Raw genomic sequence first — 17,713 nt, 5'->3', positions numbered from 1 at the left:
ATGACTCACTGGTCTGGGTAGAGTCAGGTCATTCACCAGAATGCCAAGTCTTGCCAAAGTCTGAAAAATATCTTAAAGACCAATCTTAGGAAGTTTTGACAATAGTGATGTTATCCGTAGGAGCAATTTGGAAGTTACACATCTTTGATTTCTGAAACAGTAAATCCTAATAGAAAAGTAAACAAGGGAACAATGCTGGTTATCATTTAACTATGCCATATCTTAGCAGAATTCAGGTCCCTGTCATGTTTCTCTCAAAGGTAGTTTCCTTAATAATGTAAAAGTACATACAAATAAACTAGAAAGAAGAACGGCTACCTAAGTATTAGTAGTTGCTGCTTCTGGGTAATGATATCATGCAGTTTTTTTCTATCTTGTACTTCCCCAATTTTCTATAGTGATAAAGTATTATTTTTTAAAGTTCTTATTTAAAATATGTTTATTAAATAAATACTGTAGCAGTAACAGGGAACAAATAATTATTAAAAAAAAACTCATAATCTTACCTGAATCTTTATAAAATCTATTTGGTGGTCTTTAGTCCGATTATATTCTGGGGTTCAGCTGCTATGAGTTCTTCACTTTTCAATGATCATTGACTAGTTATCTTTGCTTAAAACTATTATGTTTTCTCGTTTATTATAAAGGATATTAACAAGGATACAGATGAAGAGATATGTCAGGCAAGGTATAGGAAGGGGTATGGAGCTTCCATTCCCTCCTGGGGCATGTCATCCTTCAGGAACCTTCACATGTTCAGCTATCTGGAAGCTTCTTAATAATTTAAACTTTCATATTGATAAAATACATATTTAAATATATGTTTGAGGCTGCAGGAAAAAATATACACTTCTTGACTTACTAAAAGGAGATGAACACCCTACAAAATATAAACTTATTGAATGTGTCTGATCCAAAATTTGGAAAAAAACTTTTCTTCACATTATACATTCCAACACAGATTGTGACTTCACATTTACTTATTCACTTCCTACCTCATCATTCTCCACAAAAAAGCAAGCAGACAACCTGTGTAGCTTCACAGTTGCCAGTGGTTCCTTGCAATATCTTGGCTCAAAATCCTTGTACCTCACTCACAGCTTTGTTGCAGATTTTCTTTGTAATTTGAGAAACACTAATGCATTGTTTTTGACACTAACTTTACTTTTGCTGTCATGGATAAGGGAGAATGTTTAAGGGTTTATGTGATATCTCCTTAATAGCATTCCTTACCAAATCAAGCAACAATATAAATAGAATAAAACCTTGTTATAATGTATTACTTGAGATCTATTTTAGCTACCATTCTATTACCTGGAAGCAATCCTTTGGTTGATTTATTATCATTTACCAACTATGTATTAATTGCCTGACATTCTTCAGATATCACTTTGGGTCTGGTAGGATGACGAAGACTAAGATTAAGACATGATGAATACAATCTCCCAGTTCCTCTCTACCAACACTGTATAACAGAACTTTATGTGGTGATGGAAATATTCTGTGTCTGTGCTGACTAATACAATAGCCACTAGCCACATGTGGCTATTGAATGCTTGACATTTAGCTAGACTGTGGATCTGAATTGTTAATTTAATTGTTAATAACAGCTTTATTGGAATATAATTCACCCATTTCCAGTGCACAATTCAGTGATTTTTGGTGTATTCAGAGTTATACAACCGTCAGTCAGTTTTAGAACATTTTCATTATCCTGACAAGAAACCCAGTATTTATTAACAATCACTCCCCATCTTTCCTCAGCTTCCACTGCTTTATGCAGCCACTAGTGTTTTTTCTGTCTTGATGGATTTGCCTATTTTAGACATTTCATATAAATAGAATCATAATATTTGGCCTTTTGTTACTGGCTAATTTAATTTTAGTTTATTTAAATTTAATGATCACGTGTAGCTAGTGGCTACCGTAAGAAGCAAGTGAAGTGAAAGACCAAAGACAGGTGCTTAAGGAATGCTGAAGACCCAGGAGAAGAACATTCTGCAGAAAGGGTATGTGCGAAACAGAGAGCTAGGAGATGAACCTGGACAGAGCCTCAAGATAAAACAGTTTCATGAAGGAAGAAATGGTTAACAGTACCAAATAATAAAGGGGTCAAAAAGTATAGTTCAGTGTGATAATAAGCATCCTGATGACAGAGGGCACTAGAATGTGGTCTTGGTGAGGAGGTGAGTGCAGGTGGCACTCCTATGTCATTACAGATGAAGGGGACAACAAATCAATTGATATTGAATTAATAACATCACTTTAGAATAAGCTTTCCATGTAGATATTTTAGAAATTAAAGTTGAGTTTTGTGGTATGGTCAACATATAAATAATATTTACCTGTGTATTTATTTCTTTTAGGCTTTTAAAACCAAGGATGGCTATCTTGTAGTTGGAGCAGGAAATAACCAGCAGTTTGCCACCGTGTGCAAGGTAATCTGTAATTACTGGGTTTGGTTGATGATCTTGTACAAAGCCAGGGAAATTTCAGTTTTTCCCAGGTCATAACCAACTTAGGCCCCCTGTGTTGGCACCTGAAAGTATAGGATTTTCATGTTTATAAAAGATAAGGCCGAGTCTAAATTAACATTCAATGTTTTTTTTTGTGGTATCTATCTGTATTCTAAGATGAAGAATCATGGTAGCTTAAATTGTCCTAAAATTTGACCTGCCTACCAGTCCAAACAAAATGGAAAAGAAACAAATCATTTTTAAAGGGACTTTTAACACTGGAATTTTTTTCTTTTTTCCCCTTCCTCCTTCCCTTCTTGTCTTCCTTTCTTCCTTTTATTCTCTCCCTCCTTCTCTTTCTCTTTTACTGTATCAGGTTAATTGGACCCATATATAGCTAAGTTACTCCCATATTTATTTTATTTACTACTGGAAATTTTAAAACTATTTTTCAATTTAACCTTTATTTAATGAGTACCTTTCTGATGAATTTATGTTTTAAGGTTTTAGGAATTAAGATTATATTAAAATTGTTCCTTCTCAACAAGGCCTTCAAATAAAGGCTTTGGAATCATTTAAAATAATTTATTCTTAGGGATATTCTAAACCTGTAGCATTTACTAGACTTCACAATCTCAGATCACTGCAACCTCTGCCTCCTGACTTCAAGTGATTCTTTTGCCTCAGCCTCCTGAGTAGCTGGGATTACAGGTGTGTACCACCACACCCTGCTGTTTTTTATATTTTTAGTAGAGACGAGGTTTCACTATGTTGGCCAGGCTGGTCTGAACTCCTGACCTCAAGTGATGTGCCCATCTCTGCCTCCAAAGTTCTAGGATTACAGACGTTAACCACTGCACCTGGCCTACTAGGCTTTTTCCTTTTTTTAAAAAATTTGATGTTTATATTATTTATCAAGACTTTGGTGTTTTGTTTAGGCCTTTGGTATCCGTTCACTTTTTCTAGTTTCAATCCAAGGAATAGAATCTCCTTTTTATTTTTCTTAAATATATCCAAAGGCCTTACCTGTTGAGAATTTTTCTGAGACACAATCAATTTTTGTACTAAATTTTACCATGAGCTTTCTGTGTAATCAAAGATGCCTATAAAATTCTGAATCTCATTTGTTGTAGTTAACTTATTATATACAAAAATTATTTATTACTGTGCCTCTTATGAGAAGTTAGGGAGCAGAGCTAAAAACCACAGCAAAGGAGTGGGAAGGACCATGGAGAAGGTGACAAGTGGAGATAGTTCTGATTGCAGGAAGGGCTGAAACATCTGAGTCGAGAAAGAGGGGAGCCTTTTAAATGGTGACTCTGAGTAAGTGTAGGGAAAATCAATTCAAACATTTGATCTGGGATCAAAGAATCTTTATTATGAACGGTCAATGTTAAAAATATGAAACATACGGAAGCTGTTGCCTGTGAAGTCATTTGCGTACTCTAACTACAGAGATGTAAAAGCCAGTTCATTGCTATAAACGAGTACAGATTTTCTTCCTGGGCCATATGTTTTGGAGTTTTCTTTCTCCAGAAAGTGGTGGGGTTGGGGGTGGGAGGGCCAGGCAGTGAAAATTACTGGTTGACATACTCTTACTTTTGAAAATAACTGTACTGAGTTCTTTTTAGTTTTGATTCATTACTGCGGATCAAGTTAGCACTTTTGAATTTCCTCATAAATATCCATAAGAACAGTTTTCGACAAAGGTTCTTATTTCAAAGCAGAATATTTGCCAGAAGTTTTAGTGCTGAAATATGACTTATTGTTTTGGTGTGTTATAACACATTTTTTATAAAGGAGACTATCAGAGGGCCTTAAGAATGGCACACTTGACCTTGCTTTTCCCATATGTGAGTTAGGAATGATAATCCCTGTTATGAGCCGTTAAGCCAATGTCTATAAAACTCTTTGAGATTCTCAGAAGATTTATGTGTACAGAATTCTCGAGTTATTTACATTATTAACCAAGCATCCTGTGGAATGTTGCAATCTGATTGACTTTTTCAAATCTTTATAATTATGTCCTTACATGTAAACTTGTCCTAAAAACCTTCTTACCTAAGAAAAATCTTCTGTTCTTCCATTCTGAAGCAAGGTTTTCCACCCTTCCCAGTCCTGGGTAGTGTGTGGATTTCTTCTAAGCATTTTTTTTTCACTCAGATTTATTATTACCTAGAGCCTTGTTATTCAAACTGGGCTCATAGAGGATGAGGTTCCCAGTTCTTCACAGTGAGCCCCTCAAAACCATTATTCTGTCAAGAACGCTCCATCCGAAAAGATGGGGCAGCTTTACTTCCTGGGGAGAAATGTGGCAGCACTGCCTGTGACAAATGAGTGGAATTGACTTATGCCTGCTCTCTTTCCAAAATAGAATTGATATAGTGATGGACTGATACTTCTTGGGGAGGAGGTGTATTAGTGAACTTTCATTGTAAAGGGTTGGAGTGGGATCAAGAATGTTGGATTCAAGTCTGAGGGTCCAGATAATCTTCTTGTGTATAAAATGAACTTTGTTCGTGACAAGTCCTACTTAATGTTCCTTACCAAGATACAGCAAAGTAGGAAAGTAAACATATGTAAGCTATTTTAAGCTGATGGATGCCACCCCTAATGGTTATTCCTATATGAAGTATTGAATATTGACATCCTTTCAAAAGTAATGTAGATTGAAGAATTCTTTTATTGGAGAGAATATACACTGGTTCTCAATGTAGTATGCATAGGAATGTCCTTTAGCCCAATTCCCAAAGATTTTACTTTAGTATGTCTGGGGTGAGGTAGAGGAAACTTCAATTTTAAGAAGCATTGTAGGTAATTTTGAAGCAGGTTTTTAGACTACCCGCTCCAAAATATAATATATCCAAGGTATAATGTTTAAAGCCTACTATAAGTCTTGTCATTAGGCAGGTGAACTCTGTCAAGGTCTTCAATCTTTTCTAAGCATCTGTTTTCCTATTTTTAAAATGAAGATTATAATATATACCTATATACAACTTGGGAGTTTGGTAAGTGTTAGAGAAGTAAAGCACTTAGAATAGGCGTTGCTCATATGCACTTAATAAATGGCATCTATGAAAATTAGATGTGATGATTCTGGTTCTGGGGAGGATAGAGTAAACATACCTTTCCCTGTCTCTTACCCCAAGCATGGTGACCATACCTGAATAAAATTCAAAGTCTTTTAATACGTGCTCCATGGATTCATGGAGCACGTATTAAAAGACTTCGAAAAGTAAATAGTAAGAGACTTGGGGAGAACACCCGAATTTGAAGTACCTCTAACTGGCAGTCAACTTACCAGCTTTTTCCTCCAGTTATTCCTTCGCTTGAGTATAGTTGAACCTGAAACCTGGAAGTGAGCACTAGGCAACACAGCAGATATCCAGGAAATGCTCTTTATTCCTGGTGCAAAGAACATGAAAAAGTAAGCTGTAATGTCAGAGGGAGTGTGGAAGTAGTTTATTTCCCCCTTCTTTCCATTTTCTTATGCCCTAGACCCCAGGTAATCCTGTATTGGAAACAGCAGATGAGCAGGAGCCAACTCTGAGAAAGAGAAACTTTCTTCATTGCTGAGCTGTAATCCCAAAGAAACGATTGAATCCCTGTTGCTTTTTTCCCCTCCGTCCTCTTATTGCATGGCCTGTGCCCTGAAACTACTGGGGAGTGGGATAACTAAAGCAGGAGCCCCAGGGAACTGGAAAATGCTATAGAGATTGCAGAGAGAAAATCTTGACAAAGCAATCCTTGACGTTGTTTATGAACTCCTGGGATCATCCCTTACTTGCATATGCACTAATTTGGTCCTAATCAGCATACCAAAGATGATAGGAACTGAATTAATAAGTAGACAACTTCCCAGGTTGTCACATGACCATTAGGTTTGGCACATACAAGTCAGACTCAAAAAACACTGCAAAGGCTTTGAAAACTTAGTCAACATGAGAATCAAAGCACATTGAAGGTGGGTTAGAATTTGCAGCCTGAATGTAACCAGGTCTATTGTCTGCTAAAACAGCAAGAGTAACAATTCTCCTTAGAATTTAAATGAGACCCAGTGGTTCATAATATAGTTATGTTGTAGTTCAAAATGTTCAGGATACAGTCCAAAATTACTCGGCATACAAAGAACCAGAACTTGTGTGAGAAAAGGCAATCAATAAATGCCAATGTGAAGATGACGCAGATGTTGGAATTAACTCACAAAGATGTTTATATAGCTATTATAACAATGCTCTAATAAGCATCACAAACACTGTTTAAATAAATGGGATATAGAAATATTCAGCAAAGAAATACAAGGCATGAAGAAGAACCAAAGGGAAAATTTAAAATTTAAAATTATAATAACCAAGAAAAAAAATTTCACCTCACTAGTTGAGCTCAATAGTGCAATGAAGATAACAAGGAACTCGAAGATAGATCAATAGAAATTATTCAATCTGAACAATAGAAAGAACAAAAGATAGCTCCTTCTTACTCAAAATAAGAAAGAACAGATCTTCAGAAACATGTATGGCAATAACAAAGTCCAATATTTATGTCACTGGAGTCTCAGAATGAGGGGAGAACATGTACATGCTGAAAAATTATTTGAAGAGGTAACAATTGTATATACCAAATTTGGTAAAAGTTAAATGCCCATAGATTTAATAATTTTAGTAAACCATAAATGGGATAAACTGAAAAAAATCTATATGTGAATATATAATGTGTCCCTTAACAACAGGTATATGTCCTGAGAAATGTGTCAGTTGGTGGTGGTATGTGAATATCATAGAGTGTACTTACACAAACCTAGATGGTATAGCCTGCTACACACCTAGGCTATATGGGATAGCCTATTCCTCCTAGGCGATTAACCTGTACAGCATGGTATATGTTATTGCACTCAATACTATAGGCAATGGTAACACAATGGTTACACAAAAATCATCCAGAAAGATACCTAGAGAAAAAAACAATGTATTATCTACGGGGGAACAGTGACTCAATTAACTGCATATTTTTTTTTGTCAGAAATTAATGATCCCAGGTAGAAGTGGCACAACATGTTTAAAAGGCTGAATGGACAGAAATGCCAACCTAGATTTCAATATCCAGTAGCAATATCCTTAAGAAATGAAGGTTAAATAAAGTCATTCTACATAAAGGAAAACCAAGGGAATTTGTAGCCAGTTGACTTGCTATAAAATAATTTTTCAAGGAAGTTTTTCATTTATAGATGGTAAATCTTTTCAGGAAGAATCTGGAAACATCAGAAATGAAGGAAAAGTAACATAAATAGTAAATATCTGGGTGAATATAATGGTCTATTCTTTCCCTAGTGAATTCTTTGAAATATTTGATGGATGGAAGCAAACATTAAGATATTATCTGATGGGATTTTCAGTGCACGTAGATTCAACATACAGATATATGCAACATAAAATGGGGATAGTAAAGGGACCTATATTGTAGTAAGTTTGCTGTATTCCACTTGAAGTGGTAAAATTTTGATTATAACTACAATGTGAAAAGTATGTGCATTATGATCCCATAAGCGGTCATTAAACATATAAGCAAAAGTATAGCCAAAATCAAAATAGGTAAATGTAATAGTAACAACTCTAAAGAATACCAGAAAGGAAAACAGAGGAATAAATAGAAAAAAAGAATAAACTGATAGATCTAAGTCATTAAAAAATATCAATAACATTAAATGTGAATAGTCTAAACACATGAATTAAAAGACAGAAGTTGTCAGAAAAAAAAAATGACCCAACTCTTTGCTGGCCAATTCATATTTGAAATTCACTTCAAATATAATGATACTGTTAACCTAAGATGATGGAAAAATATACAAACACAAACAAAAGAGGCAAACACTAATGAAAGGAAAGCTGGAGTGGGGCAATATTAACTATGGACCAGTTTTTGTCATCTCAGAAAACTTGTTTGCAACAAATTATTGTGCTAGTACTTATTTAACATTTGTACTGGCAGAGGGAATATCAGATGATCTGAATTTGTAGAGAAATTGTGAAACCTCACATTTATTTCACAAGAGATGTTGCCTTTTCCTTTATTTAAAAACTAGATTCCAGTTGTTCTTATACTACAAGTGATTCTGTTTCTGCATCTTCCTCCATTTGCAAAGAACTTTTATTTCAGTACAGAGTTATCAAATTTTCAGTTATACTGGCTGCCATTTTAAATCGCAATTGAACTTAACATGTGTTGTATCAATAATGCACATAAAGCGATGGCAGTGTATATGAACATTATGACTTACAGGCAATGACAACTTTTCCTAATTTCCTCCTGACAAACAGCTCTTTCAAAAGGCCATATCGCTTTTAAGAAGCAACTACATTTTAATTAATTAATTTATTTATTTTTGAGAGGGAGTCTCACTCTGTTGCCCAGGTGGGAGTGCCGTGGCATGATTTCGGCTTGTTGCAACCTCTGACTCCTGGGTTCAAGTGATTCTTGTGCCTCAGCATCTTTTGTATCTGGGATTACAGGTACCCACCATCATGCTGGCTAATTTTTATATTTTTAGTAGAGATGGGTTTCACCATGTTGGCCACGTTGATCTTGAACTCTTGACCTGAGATGATCCACCTGCCTTGGCCTCCCAAAGTACTGGGATTATAGGTGTGAGCCACCATGCCTGGCTGCAACTAAAAAGTGATTTTAGACATAATGGAATAAGGCAGAGGCATAGAATAATGTCTGAAATATCATATACCTGAAAGTTTTCACATTGTTTAGCTATGACCTTGTCAGTTGAAGAATATGTTATCAGCATTTGGGCTATACCAGTGAACAAAACATTCAAAATACTTTGACCTTGTGAAGCGTACATTCTAGCAGGGCAGGCAGATAAGAAGTAATAAACATAATAAGTTATGTTAGGTGATAAATATTATGGGAAAAATGGGCAAGGGAAGAGGAAATCAGGGGAGTCAGTGTTGTGTAGGGTGGAGTGGCTTGTGGTGGGGATAGGGTAATCAGGGTAGTTGCATTAAGAAGTTCAATTTTAGATCTTTCCTTGCTTCTCCTGTGGACATTTATTGCTCTATATTTTCCTCTAGACACTGCTTTAAATGTGTCCCAGAGATTCTGGTATGTTGTCTCTTTGTTCTTGTTGGTTTCGAAGAACATCTTTATTTCTGCCTTCATTTCATTGTTTATCCAGTCAACCTCTTCAAGGAGAACTACAAACCACTGCTCAACGAAATAAGACAGGACACAAATAGTTGGAGAAACATCCATGCTCATGGTTAAGAAGAATCAGTATCATGAAAATGGCCATACTGCCCAAAGTAATTTACAGATTCAATGCTATCCCCATCAAGCTACCAATGACCTTCTTCACAGAACTGGAAAAAATCACCTTAAACTTCATATGGAACCAAAAGAGAGCCTGTAGAGCCATGTCAATTCTAAGCAAAAAGAACAAAGCTGGAGGCGTCACACTACCTGACTTCAAACTACACTACAAGGCTACAGTAATCGAAACAGCATGGTACTGGTACCAAAACAGAGATATAGGCCAATGGAACAGAACAGAGGCCTTGGAGGCACCACTACATATCTATAACTGTCTGATCTCTGACAAAGCTGACAAAAACAAGCAATGGGGAAAGGATTCCCTATTTAATAAATGGTGTTGGGAAAACTGGCTAGCCATGTGCAGAAAGCAGAAACTGGACCCCTTCAAAAACCTTACACTAAAATTAACTCCAGATGGATTAAAGTCTTAAACATAAAACCTAACACCATAAAAACCCTAGAAGAAAACCTAGGCAAAAACTATTCAGGACATAGGCATAGGCAAGGACTTCATGACTAAATCACCAAAAGCATTGGCAACAAAAGCCCAAATAGATGAGTGGGACCTAATTAAACTCCAGAGCTTCTGCACAGCAAAAGAAACAATCATTAGAGTGAATCAGCAACAAACAGAATGGGAAAATTTTTTTTCAATCTACCCATCTGACAAAGGGCTAATATCCATAATCTACAAAGAGCTAAAACAGATTTACAAGAAAAAAACAAGCCCATTCAAAAGTGGGCAAAGGATATGAACAGACATTTTACAAAAAAAAGACATATATGAAGCCAATAAACATATGAAAAAATGCTCATCATCACTGGTCATTAAAGAAATGCAAATCAAAACCACATTGAGATACCATATCACTCCAGTTAGAATGGTGATCATTAAAAAATCTGGAGACAACAGATGCTGGAGAGGATGTGGAGAAATAGGAACACTTTTATACTGTTGGTGGGAGTGCAAATTAGTGCAACCATTGTGGAAGACAGTGTGGCAATTCCTCAAGGACCTAGAAATAGAAATTCCATTTGATCCAGCAATCCCATTACTGGGTATATATCCAAAGGATTATAAATCGTTCCATTATAAAGACACATGCACACAAATGTTTATTGCAGAACTGTTTACAATAGCAAAGACTTGGAACCAACCCAAATGCCCACTGATGATAGACTGGACAGGGAAAATGTGGCACATATATACCACGGAATACTACGCAGCCATAAAAAAATGATGAATTCGTGTCCTTTGTAGGGACATGGATGATCCTGGAAACCATCATTCTCAGCAAACTGACACAAGAACAGAAAATCAAACACTGCACGTTCTCACTCATAGGCAAGTGTTGAACAATGAGAACACATGGACACAGGGAGGGGAGCATCACACACTGGGGCCTGTAGCAGGGAACTAGGGGAGGGACATTGGGGGGTGGGAAGTTGGGGAGGGATAACATGGGGAGAAATGTCAGATATAAGTGATGGGGAGGAAGGCAGCAAACCACATTGCCATGTATGTACTTATGCAACAGCCTTGCATGTTCTTCACATGTTCCCCAAAACCTAAAATGCAATTTAAAAAAAAAAAATATATATATATATATATAAAGTTGAATTTGAGCAGACTCAATGAAGGAAAGGAGGAGCTAGCCAACTAGATGTCTGGTCGAGGATGTTCCAAGCAAAAGAATAGCTATTTTTAAACTCCCGAGGCTGAAGTGAAATAGACATGTTCCTGGTCCAGCAAGAAGATGAAATGACTGCAGCAAAGAGCAAGGGAGGAGAGCATGGTAAGAGGTGATGTTAGAGAGGTAATAGTGCCATATCTTGTAGAGCCTTTCAGGCTATCTTAAGGATTTTGGTTTTTGCTGTAAGGGGAGCATTAGATGATAGGCATGTTAAAACACTGACAGTTTTTATTATCATGGATCTTCATTTTTTTTCCTCTTTTTAGAAAATGTGTGCCACTCCGTTTAATGGCATTTTTTTATTTTCTTTTTTTCATTTTTGCCAATGTCTCTTTATTTTTTTTTGCAGAGCCCTCCTTCCTTTCTTTTTTGAACCAATATATGCTTTTAAAAACTTTCTGGCCAGGCCAGGCTCAGTGGCTCATGCCTGTAATCCCAGCACTTTGGGAGGCTGAGGTGGGTGGATCATTTGAGGTCAGGAGCTCAAGACTAGCCTGACCAACATGGTGAAACCCCGCCTCTACTAAAAATACCAAAAAAATTAGCCAGGTGTGGTGGTGCGTGCATGCCTGTAGTCCCAGCTACTCAGGAGGTTGAAGCAGGAGAATTGATTGAACCTAGGAGGCAGAAGTTGCAGTCAGCCGAGATTGTGCCACTGCATTCCAGCCTGGGCAACAGAGTGAGACTCCATCTCAAAAACCAAACCAAACCAAAACAAAACATTTCTTTTGGGGGAAACAGTACCTAATTCGAATACTTCACAATTATTTTGTGATTAATATGTCAAGTACTTTATCCCAGGCAGCACTCTTTTTTAGGATCCAAAGTAATAGTTACGATCACAGTCCTTGAAGCTGTCTCTCTAGAAACATTTTGAATTTTAGCTGCCATAGCTGAAGATGGAAGGATAATTACTTTGGCCAACAATTTCACACCATCTTTGAAACAGAAAAGAAGTCCAATAAGTCAAATACAGAGGACACATGGGCATTTCAGTTACCCTTGAGTGTGGTCACTGTGTAATTTTTTGTTGCTGATGGTGCTTTTTAGATGAGGCCTAGTTTATAAATTTAACCTGTGACTTATTGATGACATTTGTTTTTTTCTTGAAATGACTTATTCACTCCTAGGGAGAGAGGGTGTCTAAATGCTGGACAAGGCATGAGGCCAATTCTTGGATCAGGTGTCATGAGAGGGAGGTTTCTAGAAAGGGTGCTGTAAGTGCTGTTGCTTTTTAAAATCTGGAAGAATAATGCTGTCTTTATTATTCCTAAAGGAAATGAATAAGTGGAACATGTGAAAGAGAAATTACACCACTGAGATGGTCTCTTTACACTGGGGAATCTTCTTCACTTCTCTCTCCTTTGTAAGATGATTAATAGATTGATTTTGTTTAAACTGTGGGAAATAAATGAAACCGTTAGATATTTATATTGAAAGCAAATACATTAATAAAGGCAATGAAGCTTTCTGTAGGCTGCATGGCCTGCCCCCAGGCTGTAAATGCTCCTTCTGACTTTCCAACGCAACTGCCAAGCACTGCCTCTACACAGTCTTTTAAAACTTTTCCATTCCAAATCCACTTGGTACTTCATTATGGCCTTGTTAATGTTGAACGTTGTCCAAAGGGACTTGCAAGATAGATTTTCCCTTTTATTGAGGAGGAGCAAAAGAGGAGGGCTATAAAAGCATTTCTAGTTGGTATTACCTCCGGTAGATACATTAATAAAAAATAGTCATGCTTCTATAGGAAGAAAATCTTTTAATTTGCTATTGTTTAAATGATGAGAATTTGGGCAAATGTATTTGCTTTTACTTTATTTTAGCACCTTTTAGAACATTCTGCATAGGACAACCTGGAAGATCACTGTATTTTATTTATATGTGGAGTAAGTAAGTGAATATATTCACAAGGTACACGTTGACTGTGTATAAGATGCATGCAGACTTGCACTTATGATATTGGTTTTTAGAATTTGGTCCATTTTACCCAAGTTAGCATCTCTCTCCCTATTTCCTCCAACAAGACTTTCTCTATGGGGATCAGAAAACATGTTTCCTGTGTTCTCATATTTAGCATAAGACTTATGGGGGTCTTTTGCAGCTCTCCAATGTGTAAGAATATTTGCTTAAATGTAGTAAAAGCCTCTTAGAATGACAAACCCTTTCACCAGCATGATCCATCCTAATTATGTGCTTGTTACCTCTACATGTCCTTGTTGAGCAGCGTAAAGACCAGCAAGGAATGTTCTTGAGAAGGGAGATATAGGACCTGAAAACTAGCACCTACAGGCAGGTACAAGAACAACTTATGTCTTATACTTGAAAATTGTGTTTCCCTTTTAGATCTTGGATTTGCCTGAACTGATTGATGACTCCAAGTATAAAACTAACCACCTTCGGGTACAGAATAGAAAAGAGCTTATTAAAATATTATCTGAAAGGTAAGTTTGGATCGTGTATTCATCCATTTAAGAATTAGTATGTAATAAGCATTTATCTGGTGTTTTGTTAGTTTTATTCTTGGCTTATTTGAGATCAATTTGTAATTTTCTTCCATTTTACAAAGCTGGCTAGTGGAGAGATTTCAAAGCTGTGGGTATTTTGTTTGTTTGTTTAGAAGCACTTGAACACATTTTATATGATTTGTTACATACTGAGTCCTAACAATGATAAGAGAGTCACCGTGACTTGAATTAGGTTGTTTCTCTGTGTCCTGTAGCTGTTTGGGTTTAGTATATCATAAATATAACAACAACACCAATAACAGTAATAATTTAACATTATTTCATACTTTCACTGTGTTAAATGCTTTAGATACATTATCTAATTTAATCCTCATACTCATCCTGTGAAGTAAATTCTGTTATTTCCATTTTACATGTAAGGAAAGCAAGGCAAAGAGAGGTGAAATCAAGAGTTGGTTTGCATTTCTGAGCCATTCCTGTGAATCATGATGTTATTTCTGGATCATTGCAAATGCCACATTGAGTTATGGGTCATAAAAGATTAATGTTAATTAAGTAGATTATTTGATTTCCAAGTTTTTCCATTAATGTTAGGTTATTCTTTTGTAATATCTGTGCCATTTTTTCACATTTGTCTGAAAAAAAGTAATTATTCTTACTGTTTCATGTCACTTTCACTGTTTGTTTGCCTTTATATGTCTTCTCAATATGTACAAATAGGCTTTGTGGCTTTTGTGGATCTAAATGCCCTCATTAACTTTTCTTTTATATTGAAAATTTGCTCTCATCATGCCAATAAATTAGATAATTTTGTTCAAATACCATATCTAGTCTTTTGAAAAGGCCCATGTGTTTCTATGTAGTACACATCAAAGTTATAAGAACTAAAATTCTGTTATTGTTTTTATTTCTGTGTGTTTGTATTTGGGGATGGCTGCAGGAATATCTGAGTCAACATTTATCTATTTTCTCTTTCCTGGATTTTAAATACTTTTGTAACTTTAAACACTTTTGTAATTTTAAATATTGCCTGTATCTTGTCCATGTGCCAATTGCTTTTCACATCAATAGGGGCTGTGTGTGTTGGACTGATAGACACAGAATCGGGAAAGGAGAACTGGGTGCCCTTTCCTGGTCTAGTTAAATATAACTCTGATTCTACCGCAAAGCCCCAGAGCCCTCAATGATTAACCTTTCTCCACATGTGAATTGCCCATTTATTTCTACTTTTTGCCTCTTTGCCTCTCAAGCATTTGAAATTCATTTAGTTAATTGATAAAACTTTTCCTTTCACACCATGTTTACCAAATTTTAATAATAGACATTTGTGAGAACCTTATCAGAAGCTCTTTGATAATCTGAATAAATCATGTCCATGCTGTGAGAAGAGATCCCAAGAAAAATAAGATACCTAGGTAGGGTAGGTTTCCTATGTGTCAAAACTTTCATTCCTTACTAAATTCTGTTATAGAATTCAACTGTGAAATGACTTTTAGTAGCATCTGTAACATATTCATTTCCATTTTCCCCCTTTGAGGTGAATGAAATAATCTACAACCTTCTTCTTTCTATTCTTTTATACACAGAAGCTTCAGCATTTTGGTATCCATAAGATTGTTATGTATTTATTCAAACTGAACAGTAAGTAAGGAATCAACATATAAGGGAGAGATGGGGTATAGTCCTAGGAGAGGAAATTTTATAAGGAGGTCACATAATCATTGGTACTGCTCTTAAAACACAAACCACAGATAGGTCCTTTGGCTGCTTGGAGGCCACGTTTGTGCTCTCTTCTGCTACTGTGCTAACATTTTTTGGTACTTTCTTATAGGTTGCAGTTCTCCAAGTCTCTTCTAGCACATGTCTCTTTTCCTCCAAGGTGGTTCAAATAGTGATGACCTGGGAAAATTAGAATTAGAATATTGATTCATTTCAGTTTATAAGCTTATCCTTTATTTTTCTAAATAAATAGCTCTGGAATCATTAATACTGCTTAGTGCTTAGCTTTGAGAAGAGTCTGTGGATTCTTTAAAATTTGTCATTTTCATTATATGATTCTATGTTTTTCCAGTATTCAAAAATGTTAGTGGTGCTCCATAAATTACAGGATTAGACCTAGCCTTCAGTCTGGCATGCGGAGTCTTCCATAATCTGACATCACCTTTCCTGCCCACTCCTCTTCTAACGTGTTTCTGAAGGAAGCCCCTGCTATAACCACCCTCCCAATTGGCTTAGTTTCCTCTCTGAAATGCTTCTCAGAATTACCACTTTTCTGAAATTTAGTCATGCTTCAAGGCCAGTTCTAGAACCCTCTGCTCCCAGGCAGATGATAGCACCTTTAGGAAAGAAGGTTGTCCTTTTCATGCCTTGTCAGTTGTCAAACAGAAGCACAATCAATGTTAGTTGTCATAATGAATGATACTGCTCCAGGGCCTGCTCAGCATTCTCGTCTTGCTCAGCACACTCATTGTACAGCCACCTCAGAACCTGCAGTCACTTTGTTTCGTAATGACAGTGTTACATTAGCTCACAGCCACAAAAAGGAACCAGGGAGAAAGGAGGGAGTGGAACTAACCTTTGATGGGTGCCAAGTACATGCCAGATAAGTGTTATTATTCCCACTTGATATGAAAATTCTGACAGTCAGGGAGGTAGTCTCCAGGTGAGGCACATAGTGAATAGTTAGAAATGGGATTCAAAAGGCCACACCTTTTCCATCTCTTGTATTGCCTCCCTGAAGTGGCATGTGAAATATGACTGTGTTCTTCTTTGTTTATGTGCTCAAGAAATATTTACTGAGCACTTACTGTGTAGTAGGCACTGTTGCAACCATTGGGGATAGAGAAGCGAATGAAATAGACAAAGCATATCCATGAAAAATAATGCAGGCCAGGACAAGAAAGAATGCCAGAAGTTGAGTGTGAAGCTGGCTTTTTCACTTAGCCTGGTCAGAGAGGGCTTCTCTGTGAAAGTGACATTTGAGCAGAAGCCTGCAAGAAATGAGAGAAAATGTCTGAGGGAGGCTGGCAGACATCTGGGAGATGCATTCCATGCAGAGTTTATGGAGCAACTCAGAGGACAGTGTGCTTGGATCTGAGAGAGCAAGAGAAGAGGGGTGTTAAGTTGGTTCAGAGAAAGTGAGGGCCTATGGCAGGCAGATCATGTTGTGAAATCGTGAAAACCTTTATGACAAAGTAGTTTCTTAAACTTGTGAAATAAAGAATTTTTTTGGAGGAGGGCATAAAATGGATTGGCTTATTAGCAATTCTTTATTCCCTCTAAACTGAAGAGAGAGTCTCAAGGGAGTGTTATACCTAGTAGAGGAGAGGTCAAACATTCTAGCAACATGGAATCAGGAGGAACCCATTTCTCACCTGGAGAGACCAGAGGGCCAGGTTGAAATGATCTATGCTTCTCCTCCATATATTCAGTATCTCCCTTATTCAACAAGCATTTATCAAACACCTATTATGTGCCATGAACTGTTCTGAGCACTAGGGATATAGCAGTAAAACACAGTCAAGAATCCCTGCTCTCCTGAATTTTCATTTGGTAACAGTTGCAGACTTTTTAGAAGACATAATTCTTTTTGGTGGTGGTGGTTTTTGAACTCTTCCTTAAAACATTTGTTTTGTTGAGCCTAAGAAGTTAGTTTTCCATATTTTTTATAATAACCACTTTTACAAAATTTTTCTTTTGCAAAAGTATTGCAGCTATAGGCTGTTCCTGTTACTCATTTATTGTATTTTTTCAATATGTTGATATACATGCTCTA

The 17,713-nt window shown here is 36.6% G+C and overlaps 1 protein-coding gene across 1 annotated transcript in view; it reads left to right on the top strand.

The window, feature by feature from the left end:
• Nucleotides 1-17,713, top strand: part of SUGCT (succinyl-CoA:glutarate-CoA transferase) — a 692,109-nt gene that overhangs the window by 268,166 nt on the left and 406,230 nt on the right. The window contains exons 10-11 of the mRNA XM_032244476.1: nucleotides 2,367-2,438; nucleotides 13,817-13,914. Of these exons, the coding sequence (XP_032100367.1) occupies nucleotides 2,367-2,438; nucleotides 13,817-13,914 (170 nt within the window). The remainder of the gene's footprint in view (nucleotides 1-2,366; nucleotides 2,439-13,816; nucleotides 13,915-17,713) is intronic.

This window comes from Sapajus apella, unplaced genomic scaffold, assembly GCF_009761245.1.
Source record: "Sapajus apella isolate SASKATOON/1434 unplaced genomic scaffold, GSC_monkey_1.0 scaffold54, whole genome shotgun sequence".
Classification (NCBI taxonomy): domain Eukaryota; kingdom Metazoa; phylum Chordata; class Mammalia; order Primates; family Cebidae; genus Sapajus; species Sapajus apella.
This window is presented reverse-complemented; position numbering and strand designations above follow the sequence as displayed.